This window comes from Ambystoma mexicanum, chromosome 8, assembly GCF_040938575.1.
Source record: "Ambystoma mexicanum isolate Mex_15411 chromosome 8, UKY_AmexF1_1, whole genome shotgun sequence".
Taxonomy (NCBI): Eukaryota; Metazoa; Chordata; class Amphibia; order Caudata; family Ambystomatidae; genus Ambystoma; species Ambystoma mexicanum.
The window spans coordinates 173,216,287-173,232,449 of record NC_090929.1 but is presented as its reverse complement, the minus strand read 5'-3'; the positions used below and the strand labels follow the sequence as shown (position 1 = coordinate 173,232,449).

At 46.7% G+C, this 16,163-nt stretch overlaps 1 protein-coding gene across 2 annotated transcripts in view; it reads left to right on the top strand.

Annotated features, from left to right (window-relative positions):
• Positions 1-16,163, top strand: part of CARD9 (caspase recruitment domain family member 9) — a 496,386-nt gene that overhangs the window by 280,164 nt on the left and 200,059 nt on the right. For both annotated transcript variants that reach the window (XM_069609572.1, XM_069609573.1), the window contains 2 exons: positions 1,187-1,512; positions 15,833-16,012. In XM_069609572.1, coding sequence (XP_069465673.1) covers positions 1,187-1,512; positions 15,833-16,012 — 506 coding nt within the window. The remainder of the gene's footprint in view (positions 1-1,186; positions 1,513-15,832; positions 16,013-16,163) is intronic.

Below are 16,163 nucleotides of genomic sequence, written 5' to 3'. Positions count from 1 at the left end.
TACATTAGTGTTGGGAGGGTGCACCCAAAACGAATGTATTACAGACTCCCAGCATCCAAGTGGTTGCTGGGAGAGCATTTCATTGAGGCGGGCCTTTAAAGGGCCCATCTCGGTGAATTGACAAAACAAAATCAGTATTTCCACCTCTGTTTGGGGGATGGAAATGTTAATGTGACAGTCACAGTTTAACCAACAGCTCTTACACTTCAAAAACAAATCATGGTAGGGTCAGAAATGACGCTGTTGTGACTTGCACCTCCCCCTGTGCCTCGTCTGAACAGGCCAGGGGGAAGACCCTGGTGTTGGATATTTCAAAGCGCATACCGTAAGTGAATTTGGGATGCGCTTTAAAATGCCCAGAAACACCTACTTATTTGGACAAATGTGCAAAGGAGGAACCAGGGCATCTGAAGGAGCGCTCATTCAGATGCCCTTTGTGAATGGAGCAGGCACTTTTTTGGCGCAAGTGAGGAGATGCTCTAATGCATCTCCTCACTTGCGGCAAAAAAGGTTTTGAGAGTAATACGCACACCTCTCGGCTGTGCGATTGCTTGCGTCTTGCCAACCAAATTCCAGCATCTAGAGCAACTAAAGTATGAGCAAATCTAAAAGCCCAGGCCAAGCATGAATTTCGAAAATCAGAGTGCAGCTCTTTGGTGGTACTTTATTGTGCAGGGCAGCACCAAATGTCCTTACCGTGAAGTCATTCCCTTTTTAGAAGTCTAAATCCAACTTTGCTAGTAAATACATGACTTCTCTAACCAAGAATGGAATCCAGTTGCTGAGGTGAATTAGCATGGTTTCCTTTTTTGAAGTTGGTGAAGAAAATAGAAGTCCGAACAGCCAATCGGTTTTGTAAGTGTGCCAATCTAAGCACAGGAAGTGGTGGGAGGGTATTTGGGAGATGAGCACAGGGCAACATTGTTGTTGGACAATTGAAGAATGCACCCAACAATGGCAGAACTGAAGTGCTCTTCTTCTGTCCCAGGCTTTCAAACGAATGAGTCAATGCAGTGAGCATATTTACATAATGTATAATACATTAAGGGTTACTTGAGCTGTTTGAAAGTATTGGGCAGTGTGGCAATGATGTAGGGTGGAGTGCAAGGTGAAGTAACATGTGGGGGTAAGGTACATGTGGGTGTGGATGTTCACGAACCCCAATACTTCTGTTTGGCTCTTGCAGACACAGCAGGAGAATCCACCTTGACCCAACTGCTCATGAACGAGATCCTGAAGCTGCAGCAGGTGATCCAGGATGAGCGCCGGAAGGCCAAGGAGCTTAGTGTGCAGCTGTGCGCTAAGGATGACTCCATCCGAAAGTTGCAGGTGAAGGACAGTGAGATGCGTAAGCACCAGGAGCGCGTGCTGAAGATGAAGGAAGAGCGCGATCACTTCAGTGAGGAGTTCCGTAAGCTGAAGGATGAGAACTACGATCTTGCCATGAAGTATGCCACCCAGAGCGAGGAGAAGAATACAGCCTTGATGAGGAATCGGGACTTGCAGCTGGAGGTTATGTATACGCCATACCTTCTGTATAAAGTGCTCCCTAAATGGCCTCCTGTCATATCTGTCAGTCCCAGGCTCCGAGATGCCAAGTAGCCCCATGTTTTGCATGACTTCATCAGGCAGTCGCGGCACAACGCTGCCAAGTGGCCCAGTGCTGTGAGTGTGGTGCCTTCAGCAAATCCTGACACATTGACCAGCTCTTGCTCAAACCTGCCAGATGACCGATTGCCATGTGCTATACATGCAGCCATGTGTGCTTTTCAAGCTGGCAACACTTGCATTCTGGCACTTTTAGTTTTGCATTTTCCTTTATAATATGGGCTTGTAAGTCCCAGCATGGAAAGTGCTGTTCTTTAAAACACTGAAGGTTTCATGCATGACATAATGCCATTTGGCGGACTTGTGCCTTTTCAATGCCTCAGCAAACATGTGACCTTTCTAAGAGTGACTCAGTTTATTGGACACAAAAAGTCTGCTGTGCAGGATCAAAATTTACAACAAAACTGAGCACCCTTATTTTGTTGTGCCCTGTTTTCCCCTACCCATCTTTCAATACATCCCTGTTTCTCATTTGCTTTCTGCCTAGGAAAGAGTACCTGATAGACACATTTTCAGAGGGAAATTTGACTCAGACGTCATGCTCACCGCCAACCCTCTCTCCTCAACATTGAGCATTAGTATCCTTCAAAGACCTTTGCCTGGGGATGGCGAACCGAGAAAAAGAACACTGCCAGGGACATAGTTATCAGTGGTTCTGCCAGTACAATTGAACTGGGCCCACAAACTGAGATTATTCAGGGGAGAGGATCCACCAGCCCTTTGTGTGAGAGTAAGGAACAGTGAAAGAAGAGGGGGGAGAGAAGGGAGAAAAAAGGCAGTTTACAGAGGTTTAAATAAGCAGTTAATGTGTACCTAAAACAGGGCAAAGGGAATAAGGGAGGAGGATGTGTAAAAAGAAGCTCGAGAGGGGAAAACCAAACTGGGGAAATTAAAAGCTCAAAACGGGAGAGTGTTGGAAGAAGAGAGGCATGGGAGAGAGGACATGTATATAAACATTAAGGAGTGGGATGAGCAGAAGGATGATTTGGTGTCCTATTGGTGGGTTCAGGAAGAGAGCAATTTCCTTACTCACTCTAGTCTCATTGCAATATTGCTGTGCCACTGACACTAGTATGGTACATTTGTGGGTGACCTATGATTCTTTTTTCCCTTGGGCAAAAGACTAGAGGGCATAAAGCCCGTGGCTGCAGAGGTGCCCACATCTGGGCAGTGTGCATAGGAGTGTTTGAGTTAAATATGACTCCCTTTTGTGTATTCCCTCACAATTGCCTTTGAAGAATGTGTGATCATAGGAATTGTTCTTCCCTTTTAATTGTGGAACTCCTTGATTAGGGAATTGTTGGCTCCAAAGTCTGGGAGACATGTTGATGTTTGATTTGTCCTCCGAAGTGAATGAAGCCTCCGAACATTCAGGGATAAAACCTGGGAAAGTAATATCACATCCACAAGTCTGCTCCCCTTTCCTTCCTTAACATTACTGTGTCCCTTATAAGTTTGGTGTTGCAACTTTACTTTTTTATTGGACAAATTCCACGTATACACACCTTCGCAATCATTTGGTGCCGTATAGGTAATTTAGGCATAGTGCTCAGAGACTGACATGGGTTTCAGAGGCTTATCAATAATGGAGTCAAGAGAATATATTTCTACAATATCAAATTATGTAGAGCTGCTTTGAATTTCAAGAAGAGCAAAAGTGTTCAGATCCTACATCAATGAGACTCTGATGATCCTGGATAAGCATACATGCCATATAACCTATTGTTAGTTATGTGAGTAGCAGCAAACTGATTGACAAAGGAAAATGGCCAGATAACAAGGTTTGTGTCCTCCTTGCTCTTGTTTACCACCACTGAACTATCTAGATATCCAGTTATCTACCAAGAAAACCTGGTTATCTAGCATTTTCTTTCCTACTGTTCTATTGCTGGCATTAAGAGCTGTAGATTGTAGAATGCGTGAGTTAATAAGGTGCCAGATAACGAAGCTTTCACCATATTTAGAAGTATTTGTAAATATTTGATAACGTCCTTGTGTAGGATACTGTATTGTAATTGAACCGCAATTAATGTCTTAATCCCAGTGTTTGTTACAGTCTTTCCCTCTGATGGGCTCCTGCATATTACCTAATTCTGCACATCGGCACACAGATTGCTCTCAACGTGCCTCCCTGTGTCAGTGAACCTTGCATGAGGAGGAAGTTGTCCCAAACAATCCACTTGCTTGTTTTGATTGTAACTCCATTGTGCACCATTGCTTTCTATGGTGCACATTTTGCCTCTAGCCTTCCATTTTCTCCCTTACTCATGCCCTTTTCTCTTTTTTCTTTTCATTCTGCACTTTCTCTCTTGCCATGCTCCCTCTGCCCTCTTTCACTTTCCATTTCTAAATCATGCGTCTTCTCGCTTGTAGACTTGTTCTGCCTTTCCCTCACTCGGGTGTGGCACTTTCACTTCTTCTTTACTGTGATAATTTCACTTTTTATTACTTTGTTGCCAGTATAAACAAACGCCAGTCAAAACAATCTCAGGGTGGCTCCCATTGTCTAGATATGATTGAGTCAGCAGTATATCCCTGTGAACTTTGTGTCCCCATCCAGTCAGTTACTCTGTCAGCTCCTGCGCGTCTGTAAGCTGCACATCTATGTGTCTGTCATCTCTGTGCCTATGTCAGCCCTAGCACCCAGACAGTTCTTGGGACCACATGCCACCACAATTGAAATCACAGGAAGCAACCGGTTCTCCTTGAAAGGTTTCATCAGCAGATATACCCCAGAGAGAACCTTTAGTAGCCTAATAATACCATGGCTCAATAGATTGGCTCCCTATGCTGCATGTGACCTTTATATCATATTCCAAACCTTGTAACAGCGTTGCCCATAATCTGAAAGAGGAGTCCTGCTTCAGGAGGATCAAGAACCATCTTGCATCGCAGAACACGCCATGCAGTAGCCTAGATACCCACCCGTCTAGCTTCTTAGCTGAATGTACGCCTCCTCTCAGGGTTATTGGCCTCTAGCATATCTCCTATCCTAGCACCAGTCAAATAACATTTAACATTCCCGGTCCACCAGTTATTGTCATTCATCCGATTGTTAACCTTCAATCTACCTAATTTGGCCCTGGAAAAGGTTGTCTGACTTAGATCTCTCCCTCGCAAATGTTAAAGTATCAAAAAGTTGTTTTACAAATCAATTGCACCCACTATTTTGTCCTAGGACAATGTTTCTACTATCGTCTTTTACACTGCTCTTTCGTCTATAACCCGGCATGCCGGGGGACCATAAAGGTGGTTATGCTAGTGTAGTATAGATGTCTATTATATTTAAATTATCCGGTCACTAGTAGAAGCTATGGGTTTACTAAGAAAAGGCCACTTTTAGTTTAAATGTCTCCAAGCAAATGTTCAGACTAATGATGCAAGATGAAAGCAGTGTCATGTTGACTAAGATTTTGTTGGTTAAAGATATTGCTATCAGCCTAGTTTTTCAAGGCAGTTTGAAGCACCAGTAGCTGCAGAGTATGATACAATCACATTCCAAGGAGGGATTAATCGGCAGAACGAAAATCAGTCTGCAAGCATCACCACTAAGGATCTTTACGATTCTGAAGCAGGAGTATTTCACGCTATGTTTTTGAAAATTGTCAATAAACTGGAATTTTAGTGAGTAAAAATGTCATTCCTATTCTCAAAGGGGTATATAAATATAAAAAAGAAAGACGTTTTTAAATCCATACTTTCTTTGCACCTAGTAGTAACTCGTGCAAATTAAATTAGGCATTGTTACTCGAAAGTTCCTCTTCAGGTTAGGTTAATAACAGTAGAGATTCTTCCTGTGGCACTGCTCTGCTGATACAACTAATACCAACATGTCGTTGGAGTTGTGAGTGGAAGCAGTGGGGAGGCTCCTATATGTCTCTTATTTGCCAGTTTTTATTGGGAGTATTTTTAGTTCCCATTTCTTTTCTTTATTTTTAGGGAGTAAAAGTGCATTATTTATCTTTGGGTGTGAGCGAATCCTTTTACAACTGGTCCCTCTGGCCAAAACGATAAATAAGATTGCTTCCAATCTCAAAGTTCACTGTTGGTTTACAGAAATCACACATTTAAATGGCTGCACCCACATGACATGGGATTAATAGCACCTCCATATGTTAGGTTATGCTAGTGGGATTTACACCATATGCCATTGCCATAGGCATGGTCCCCAGGTGCTCTGCGTATCAAGAGAGGGAGTGGGTTAGGTTAGTGAGCAAAGAGGGAAAATGCAAGAAAGCTGTGCGTGCTGCTTTGTTGATACATTCAGTTCTGAAGTTTCAGGGACTGTGTGCTGATCTATCTCTAGGTGGTCAATGTTGAGGTCATGGACCAATTGCGCTTGTCACCCAAACCCACCTTCAAACCCTATGCAATGTAAGCACAGAACAATTGGAACACATAAACATCATTAAACTGGTTTCACTCAGGTATGTCACTTCATGTGATCTTACTTCCTGTGATGACATTGGTTGAAGGTTGCCGCATATCTCTCTGCCCCTAAAGGAATTAGATTTGTTTTTCCTCCTTACCTCAATTATGTACTTCATTAACATCAGTAACATGTAGGTAGACTTTATTGACCCTCTTATCATTGCCTAAGTTCGAGGGGGACTTGGGATGGAAGCTAGACCCATGTGCTGTGTGAGTGCAGCAAAGGCCTGATGGAAGATGGCCTGTGGAAATCTCGGGGAGATCAGGTTAAGTTGGCACTGGAAGGTTATGAACGATGTAGGTTCACTGATAGCCTGGGAACTACTGCTTTACAGTTTTAGGCTTGTGCACCTCTACTCTGCTCCCAAACGTAGACTCCACTCTTAAAATATCAGGGTCCCCCGCAACAAACCAGTTCCTCTGGACTGGGACAGAATCAGTCGCATGATAGTCTAGCATGAGGGGTAACTCACACAGCACCAGGTCTACCAGCCTTTTAGGGACACCTACCTCCCAGGAATTTCAATCTTTTTCTGATTATTTCCTAAGGAATGGAGTTAACGGACCCTAAGTTTCCCGTTGAGACTGCACATGCGTCTGATCGTCACCAAGTTGTCTAAGTCACTGTAACAGATTTTTTGTGTGTGAAATCACAAGCACACTCTGATCAGCGAGACATCCGTTATCAATAATTGTAGTTTCTACACAGTAGAGTTTTTCATTTAACAGAGATTTCTCAAAAATACATACATAAAAAGGTAAGATTTTGCCTACAAAAGTGACTTTTTATGATGCTGCTTATAACATTAATTAAGAAAAATTGTTGCAGTGCCTGGTGTGTGTTGCTGTTGCCCTATGCTTCTGAGGCCACCAATTACATCATGGACGCCTTTCTTCCCAAGTAGGGTAACTTCACTGGGCTGGCTGCTAGGAGCCTACCTGGTTGGTCAATGTTTGTCATTTTCTGGTAGTAGAAAATGGCTGATTGGCTTATGAGACACCCTTTCTAGATCCCGTAGTTGGGTGCTGCATCCAGACATTATTGCTAAGAAATGGTGTGGGCAACATCAATGTGAACTGTAAGGGTTCAGAAGTGAACTGTAAGGGTGCAGAAGTACGAGTCTGACACTATTTGGCATGCTTGTTGGCAGACTTTTATTATAGAAATAAAGAAAAGGATAAATCTATCTTGCCTTATTTCTATGAGGGGATGTCCTGCCTTAACTAAAACACTAAGGACTCTGTCAGGATGTCTTGTAACGTATAAAGTGTGCCGTCCTGTGTCCAAACCTATTTCCCTTACACTAAACTAACTAAGGAATAACTGGCCACCTTGATCCAGAAGGAGGCTTCTCTCGTTCTGGATTCAGACCTTTAAAGTTCAGTTAGTAGTATGAAAACACAATGGTTGATTCTTTAAACACAGTTCCCAAAAAGTATGGGGAAGTATCTACCCCTTCTTGTTGTCTTCAATTCCCAAACGTAGTATTAAGTCTGGTCCCCTATCCTGCCAGACCTAGATATTTTTCTCACAAAACATATTCTCCGGGGGCCTGGCCTGGCTTGGAGCGCCAGCTGCGCAACGCTTCTGTGAGAGTTCCGGCGGGCTCCGAGCTGTATATGCAGTAAAATGGGTTTAAACCCATAAAGATGAACAAGGGACAGCAATAACCCATGACAGAAGGTCTGAGGAAAAGACCCTGCAAGGTCAAAGAAAACAGGAGCCCACAACCCCGGGAATTGGGGGCCGAAAACTGCCCAACCCGGCAACATGGCGGCCATCTAGTGAGGCGCGCACTGAAATCTGCGCCGCCTCGCATGGGCATCCCTCATAGCGGAGAATACAAGAGGTAATCCGCTCCAATGGAGTGAGGCCCCGGAACTCTGGAAAGAAGCGGGAGTGATGTAGTTGAGCCAGCAAGCCTCCCCAGCCGTGTGGAGTGGACCCTGAGGGCCGAGAGCGGGACCGGTGGCCAGTAGCAACGTTGGCGGCCACCCGCAACGGTTCCTACAACTGCCCAGCTGAGGGGGGAACAACAAAGGCAAAGCCGCGGTCAGAAGTGGAGAGGAGGAGGCACAAAAGGTGACAAGGCCTAGGCGGCAAAGAGCCCTTAGGAAGCAGACCGGCAGCAGGGCGAGCGGACCCAGGGCCTCCTGAAACGGTGACCGGTGTGGAGGGAGAGTCCGTGGGACGACAGCAGCGAAACAGACGAAGTAAGTCCGCCCCTCTCCCCGGCACACCCCAGACAACCAGGGATACGGAGGGCCGGGGGACCAACGTTCCCACTGCCGGTTGAGTGAGGTCCCCCAGATCAGCAATAACAGTGAGAAGGCTCCTGGGCCCCCGGACGAGGGAAAGACAGGACCACAGGGACACACCAATGCAAGAAAGGCCCAAGAGGGCCTAGAAGGAGTCACACCGGCTCACCTAAAGGCACCATACAGGAAGGCAGCCTGAGACTTCACCCAAAGATCCAAGCAGCAACGAAGAAACTAGCTGCTCGGGGCTGCTCACACCCAGAGCCACCACAAAGGAAGCAACAGTTGTGTATAGGCGCGTTACAAATGCCATATCATATCATATCAATAAGGCCGCCCCATCCACTAAAACCTGGCAATAGGGGATAAAATAGGAAGACGACTGGGGAGTCTCCCAGCAGCGATAGAGCCTACATCAGAACACCTCCATACCGCAAGATGCCCCCGGACACAATGGCTAAGCATCTCAAAACCCAGAAGAGCATGGACATCGCCGCCTTGCTGCAGCAAGATAGGAGTAAGAAGTCAGACCCGGAACAAGCTACAACCCATTCGCCAGATAAATCACCGGGCCATTGAGCCACCAAGGAGGTTTTACAGTCACTTCTGGCAGACACAAAGACAGAATTCAGGAACTGTATGACCGAAATATCGGCTAAGGTGCAGAACCTGGACGACGGCATGGGGGAGGTGGGACAGAGGGTCATCGAATCAGAGGAACAGGTCCTTAACCACACAGCTCCAGAAGAAGGTAAAAAACCCTGGAAGGTAACAATGAAGATATAACACTTAAGCAGGAAGATATTGAGAACAGGGCCCGGAGAAATAACATCTGTATCCGGGGGATCCCAACCACAATCACAGAGTAAGCCCTACAAACATATGTGGGGGACCTTTTTCAGACGCTCCTCCCAGCCTGCGAAAAACCTCTACTGCTACTGGATCGGACCCATAGGCTACGCCACAGCAGAAGACCCACTACGAACACCCCCCCCCCCAGGATGAGATCACCCGGGTCCACTTTTTCTCCACGAAACAAGATACCATGACAGCCAGTCGCTCACAGGGGGGCCTAACCTTCCAAGGATGCCAAATTCAGATATATCAGGACCTAGCAGCAGTGACAGTTCAAAAGCGTAAATCGCTCAAACTTCTAACAACGTTCCTCCAAGACCAAAAGATCAGATATCCTTGGCTCTTCCCAGTAACACGTAGCTTCTCATTTGTAGGCCAACTCTGCACAATAAATTCTCTGGAATAAGCCAAAGGCATTCTAACAGGAGGGCGTTCCACCCCGGATGAAGGCCTGACAAATCCACCACCCTCTGGAGGCCTAAGCGAAGACCCAAAGGCCCAACGTAACTCCTGGGCTAGAGTGGCCCGCCGGGGGAAAACAAAATACTCCCCCTTCAAAACATGAGGGCTCATCCCCGAACACCCCACAATGGCTCCGCAACTTTCGGACCTCAACGGCTCTGATCTCAGCTCCCCAAGATAAAACAAGAACGCCCGGAGCCGCTCGGCTCACCCCCGGCCCTATGAGTGTATACTCTCTTCGGCTCCAAGCCCACTGGGCCCAAATGGAAACTAACTATCTTTCAAAGTTACACTGTTGGAAATGTTGTACCTTCATTAAAAGTTAAAACCTCGGTTGCAACGGATACGCACGACAACTACAGACTAAGACAACAATGGAATCCCTCCGGGCCCCAAGGCCCCCTACACCTTTAGAGGAGATAGACCCAGACAGCTCTACACTCTAGTCTCAATATATGCCCCCAACGAAAAACAGGAGGCCTTCTACCAGGATCTAGAGACAAACCTGCATCCGTTCCTCAAGGGCCTCATAATGATGGGAGGAGACTTCAACGGGTTCCCAAACCCAATGACGGACAAATCCCACCCACCGGCACCAAAAGACTTCAGGATCGCCCTCGCCCTGCTCCAACTCTTCAAAACCTGCAAGGTGGTGGACGCCTGGTGGGTACTGAACCCAGACATAAAAGATTTCTCATTTTTTTCACAGGTGCATCACACCTCTTCCCGCATTGACCTACTACTCGCCATCCCCGAGCTGCTTTCTTTCACAGATGAGACACTAATTGGAGTGAAAGCGATATTGGACCATGCCCCGGTAATACTATCAGCCCAGGCATACTACCCCGGCCCCCGACGAGACCCCAATGGTCCCTATATGATCCACTATTGAACGACCTGGCACTACGGGACACACTAACTACAGCTATCCGCAACTACTTTACAGAAAACCGCACTGATGATACAACGACCGCCACGAGGTGGGAAGCAAGGAAGGTGGTCATAAGAGGGGAGCTAATGGCCCACACAGCAGTTTACCAGAAGCGACGTGCAAAGCTACGAGAAGGCCTGAAAAAGGATGTAGCGGTAGCAGAAGCAGAACACCACAAAGGTTGGTACCCAAGGCAGTCCGGACCCATCTTGCTACGCTAACGGCAACAAAGCCAATAAATTCCTAGTCAGGAAACTGGCGAAAGTCCACTCCCAGAACTACATCACAGGCCTGAAAGATGCTGAAGGGGTAACACAGTATGCAGAGGCCACCAAATCACAAATAGCAACAACTACAAAGCACCATGATGGCGTCCTACAGATCATTAGACCGGCAAAAGCAGTACATCAAGGAAGCCAACCTTCCCCACCTCTCAGAAACAAACAGTCAGTCCCTAGACACCCCAATCTCACCTGAGGAAGTAGACGCAGTGATAAAAGCCCTGAAACCGAGAGCACCCGGCTCGGACGGATTCTCCCCCACATTCTATAAACTTTTTAAAGCCCTCCTACTAAAACCGCTAACTGAGCTCTTTAATTCATTCCGGGAAACAGGAACAATAACTCCATCGATGCAAGAATCAACCACAATACTCCTAATGAAACCCGGGAAGGATCCAAGGAACTCCGCCTCCTATAGACCCATATCGCTGCTAAACATAGACGCAAACATATACTCTAAGGTCCTGGCAAACTGACTGGCGAAAACTCTCCGGACTTAATAGACTCTGACCAGACGGGGTTCATACTGGGAAGAGGCGCCGGGGATAACATCCGCCGAGCAATCAACCTAGTCGAAGTGGCGACAACAACGCATAGGGAAATGGCACTGCTCTGTCTGGATGCAACCAAGGCCTTCGACAAAATAGAATGGGCCTTTATGAAACTGGTCCTGGAGGCATTCTGCTTCGGCCCTCTCTTCCGCAAGATGATACTGGCCAACTACAAAGCCCTGAGAACATCCTTGAAGGTGAACCAGAAGGGTTCAACCCCAATCCCACTTTCTTGTGGAACCAGGCAAGGATGCCCCCTTTCCCCTCTGGTTTTCACTCTGATAATGGAGCCCTTTGCCCAAAGAATTTGCAACAACCCGGCCATCAGAGGAGTGAATTTAAAGGGCGCACAATACAAAGTCTCCTTATACGCAGACGACGTAATGCTTTCCCTCAAAGACAGTGTCTTCTCTCTACCTGAATCCTTGGCCGAATTGCATCGCTTTGAACAGGTGGCAGGCATCTCCGTTAACGACCCCAAGTCCGGGGCCCTAGCAATAGAGATGCCAGACAACACACTAAACGAACTATGTCAAATATGCCTGCACAAAAGCGATAAAATACTTGGGAGTGCAGATCACAGCAAGCCCCAAAATCCTCTATGCAGCGAACTTTACCCCCCTCTTCAATGACCTGGAAGCAGACCTTAACCTATGGGTGGGCCAGGATATCTCCCTATTAGGAAGAATCACGGCCTGCAAAATGAACCTGTTACCTAGATTCCTATTCGCTTGTTCGACCCTCCCAGTGGAAATTCCGCCCAAACCACTTCAACACCTCCAAAAACGACTCCTCAGATTTATTTGGAAGAAAAGAAAAGCCCGAATCCCAAGGACAGTAATGACAGGGGCGGCCAAATGGGGCAGAATGGGAGTACCAAACCTGCACTATGCGGCGGCACAACTCACGAACATAGTGGCATGGTCCCCCCCCCACCCAAATTCCGAAATGGGCGCTGATAGAACAAGCCAGGTGCCCCCCTCCACTCAGCTCCCTACTGCATACCTCGGGCCTGCCTGCAGACACTGGACAACCATCCTCTCCTCGACAAGAACCTCTTGGAAGGCCTGGGAATGGGCCTTACGAAAGAAAGGGATTCCTAAAGGGCTGAGCCCAAACTCCTCAGTTCTACTAAATCCAGATTTCTCCCCGGGTCTAGCAAAGAACAATTTCAAAAACTGGAAACAGAGAGGACTGGAAAGGATCTCACAATTTTACAAGGACAACCTCCCCCCCTTACATTTGCAGAATGTAAGGCCAAATTCACCATACTGGAAACAGACAGGTACGCATACACACAGATTCGCCACTGGATTGCCCAACCCCAGGTCAAACGATAAGCCACTAGAATACTATGCCCCATTGAACTAACGCTCCAGGAGGGCTCCAGAATGGGTCTCATCTCAAAAATGTACAAACTACTACAAGAGGACCTGCTGATCACACGCCCCCGCTACATGACCCAATGGGAGAAGGATCTGGGCCACCTGATAGAAGACGTCACATGGATAGAGATATGGACAAGGAGCAACAAGGCCACCAGCGGCATAACAAACAAAGATTGCGCACTTAAGCTACTCTATAAATGGTACTACCCCCCGGAGCGCCTCCATCATTTTAAGAGCTTGCTGAACCGGCAGTGCTGGAGACAATGTGGAGCACGAGGTACGTACCTCCACATGTGGTGGGACTGCCCAATAGTCCGGAAATTCTGGGAGGAGGTGCTCCAGACCATCAAAACGTTCACGCACTGTGAATTACCACTGGACCCAGAGGTGATCCTACTGGGACCCCCAGTAGCAGACAGCTACCCAAAAACCGGCCGAAGGGCGAGATTGGTAACCCAGCTCCTCCTGGTGGCAAAAATCACCATAGCCCGGAGATGGAAAACACGTGGGGGTCCCTTAATTTCACTATGGTGTGTACAAGTCTGGGACAAGACATATTCTCCTTGTATCAAGTGGTTGGAGGGGGGGGGGAGTCTCATCCCCTTGTTTCTTCTTCCAACTAAAAACTGTAATGCCAAGGTTGGTATACTGTGCTGCCAGATTTGACTATAGTACTCAGAATTCCAGAAAATGTCTCTTTCTCTTTCACAGGGGTCCCAGATCCTTCCTGGTTGTTTCAGGATCTCCCTGACTTGTTTCGCAACTCCTTTATCTTCTGTGTGGGTTCCAGACCCCTTTATATTCTCTAGGGCTCTCCCCTACTTGCTCTGGGCTGCAGCCCCATGATTATATGTTTCTTTGCTCTTGTATGGGTCCCTGTCCCTTGTACTTTGCTTTTGGTGGTCTCGTCCATTTTCATATGGGTCCCAGACCCTGGTGTGCTGCTTTCGCAGGTTCTCTCCCCTAACTTCACTAAATGTCCAACTGAACAGACCTGGTGTACTCTTCTGCCAGGTACTGTTCCTCATAGGATATTTTATGCAATTCAAATCAGTCTCTCTCTTCTTGATTTTCTCAGGGTCCCAGACCCTCTTATCTCGTTCTGCCTTTGTATTTCTTTCGGGTTCCTGGTCCATTCACTTTGGCCTTGCCTTTGTGGTTCACTTGGGTCCAAGATCCCTTTCTATTGACTTTCCAGGGCACTTGATTTTCTCTCCTACCAAGTGTCTGTCTGATGCAGCATATTCTGTGTCTTTATGTTTCTCTTGCGGTGCTTGACTCATACATTATCACCCTCTTCGCTTGGGTCCCAGACCCCTTGGTACTGTTGTTTCAGGACACTTGGTTTACTCTCCTGCCAGGTGTCTACTGAAGCGGCACATGTCTGTGTCTCTATATTTCTCTTAGGGTCCTTGACCCATATATCATCAGCCTTAGTTTTTTAGGGTATGCGGTGCTCTTTAAGCGGTTTTTACTAATGCATTGCAATTCCTTCCACATCACTATCCTAAGTGAATTCTAAAGAGATATTGGGCCAGGTTCTCAAAAGGTAACGCTAATCAAAAGAGCGCTTGCTTCATTTGCGTTAATTTTAGAAATGCACAAGTCACCTTCTTGTCAGAGGTGACGTGCATTTTTGGGGGCTGTACAGCATCGCAAAAGATGCACTGGCTAGCCTCCTTGCATACATTAGTTTTGGGAGCGCACTTTCAACACCAATGCTCTCAGCACTCACACCCATGTGAGTGCTGAGAGCACATTTCACAGTGACAGGCCCTTAACGACCCCATCACTGTGAAATGTAAAAAAGAATATTGCATTTCTGCATATTTCAAAGCGCATCCCATTTGTGTATTTGGATGCTCTTTGAAATGCTCAGAAATATCCCTTCTTTGTACATATAGGGTGGGAAAGGGCATCTGTGCACATCTGTGATGCGTACATTTTGATGCCCTACGATAATAGGGTGAAACTCTTTTTAGTGCAAGTGGCAAAACGCGCCCTTGAACCAAATGTTTTTTTGAGATTCTGAACTATACCTCTGTCTAGACATTTGTTTTGTTCATTCAAATTGAGCAGGCCCTCCTAAGGTTCCAGAAGCAACTCAAGACCTTCCTTTTCGCTTCTGCTTTTTCTCATTCTCTCTCTCTCTCTCCCCTGCTGCTGCTCTAACTGGTTACCGGCCACCGACTGAACCTCATGGGCACCAGGCTCCTGCAGGACCAGTAGCCCCTTGCATTGCCTCCGGTCCTCCCACCCACTTAGGGACTGTATCTACAACCCTACAGTCTCCTGCCTCTCTGCACTTACTTGAGCCACCACCCTGGCAGCACGCCATGCCACTGCACTCCCTCCCCTTCGGCACTTCTCCACTTCCCTCACCCTCGCACTTGCATTATCTGAATGACACAAGGCATAGTAAGATCGTTTGTTTTGTCCTCCCTCTGTCTAACCTTCCTTGTCTTGTCGCGCCTAGAAACATTTATGTACAGGCACGTTATAAATGACTTATCATATCATAGCAATTAAAGTGTTTCCCTGTTTCCTGAACCGCCACTTTACTTTCTGAGGAGCTTGACCTATATTGCTGGACTATACCTACCAATAAGTCAGCCAAAGGCAGATAATTTAATTTGGGAACAGTGCCCAGGTTGTTGTGTGAGAGTGATTGGCTTAACGTGGCAGAGTTGTAAAGTTTAATGTAGGACTCTCCTTTCTTAAGAGGGGTTGTTTACGGTATAGTTTAAGGTAGTCTCTCGCAGACAGAAAGTTACAAAGCACAATGTGGCAAACTGATCAAAAGGACAGGTGATGTATGTTGGTCAGGACACGCAGGAGGGGCATTGAGAGACACAGTGTTGAACTTCCATTCCTAAAGAAGAATAGTTCATAGACGTAACATGGGGCTCTCCCTCCTTAAGAGAGACATTTTGGGGGAGACGTTGGGTTGAGTGTGAGCCACTCTTTGCTTTCTATGGCTACATTTGTACAGGTGATTGTTGGGAGATGGTTGACTGATTGCTATATATTGCCAAAAGCACTAATACATTCTAACCCTTCCCACAGATAGACCGACTCAAACACAACCTGATGAAGGCTGAGGATGATTGCAATGTGGAGCGGAAGCACACAATGAAGTTAAAGCACGCCATGCAGCAGAGGCCAAGCCAAGATGTCATCTATGAGCTGCAACGGGAAAAAGATCTCCTTCAAGCCAAGTTGCAAGAGTTGGAGAGCACTTTTCAGGTAAAGAGCTTGGGCAAATCCTCTCAACAGAGGCAGTGTCTAAAGAAACGTTCAGAAGACCAGAGAGAATACGGTCATTGCAAATTCACTGTACACTGTATAAGGTGGGTAATTGGCTAGCATTTGCAGTCTCCTATCATTTGGAAAAATA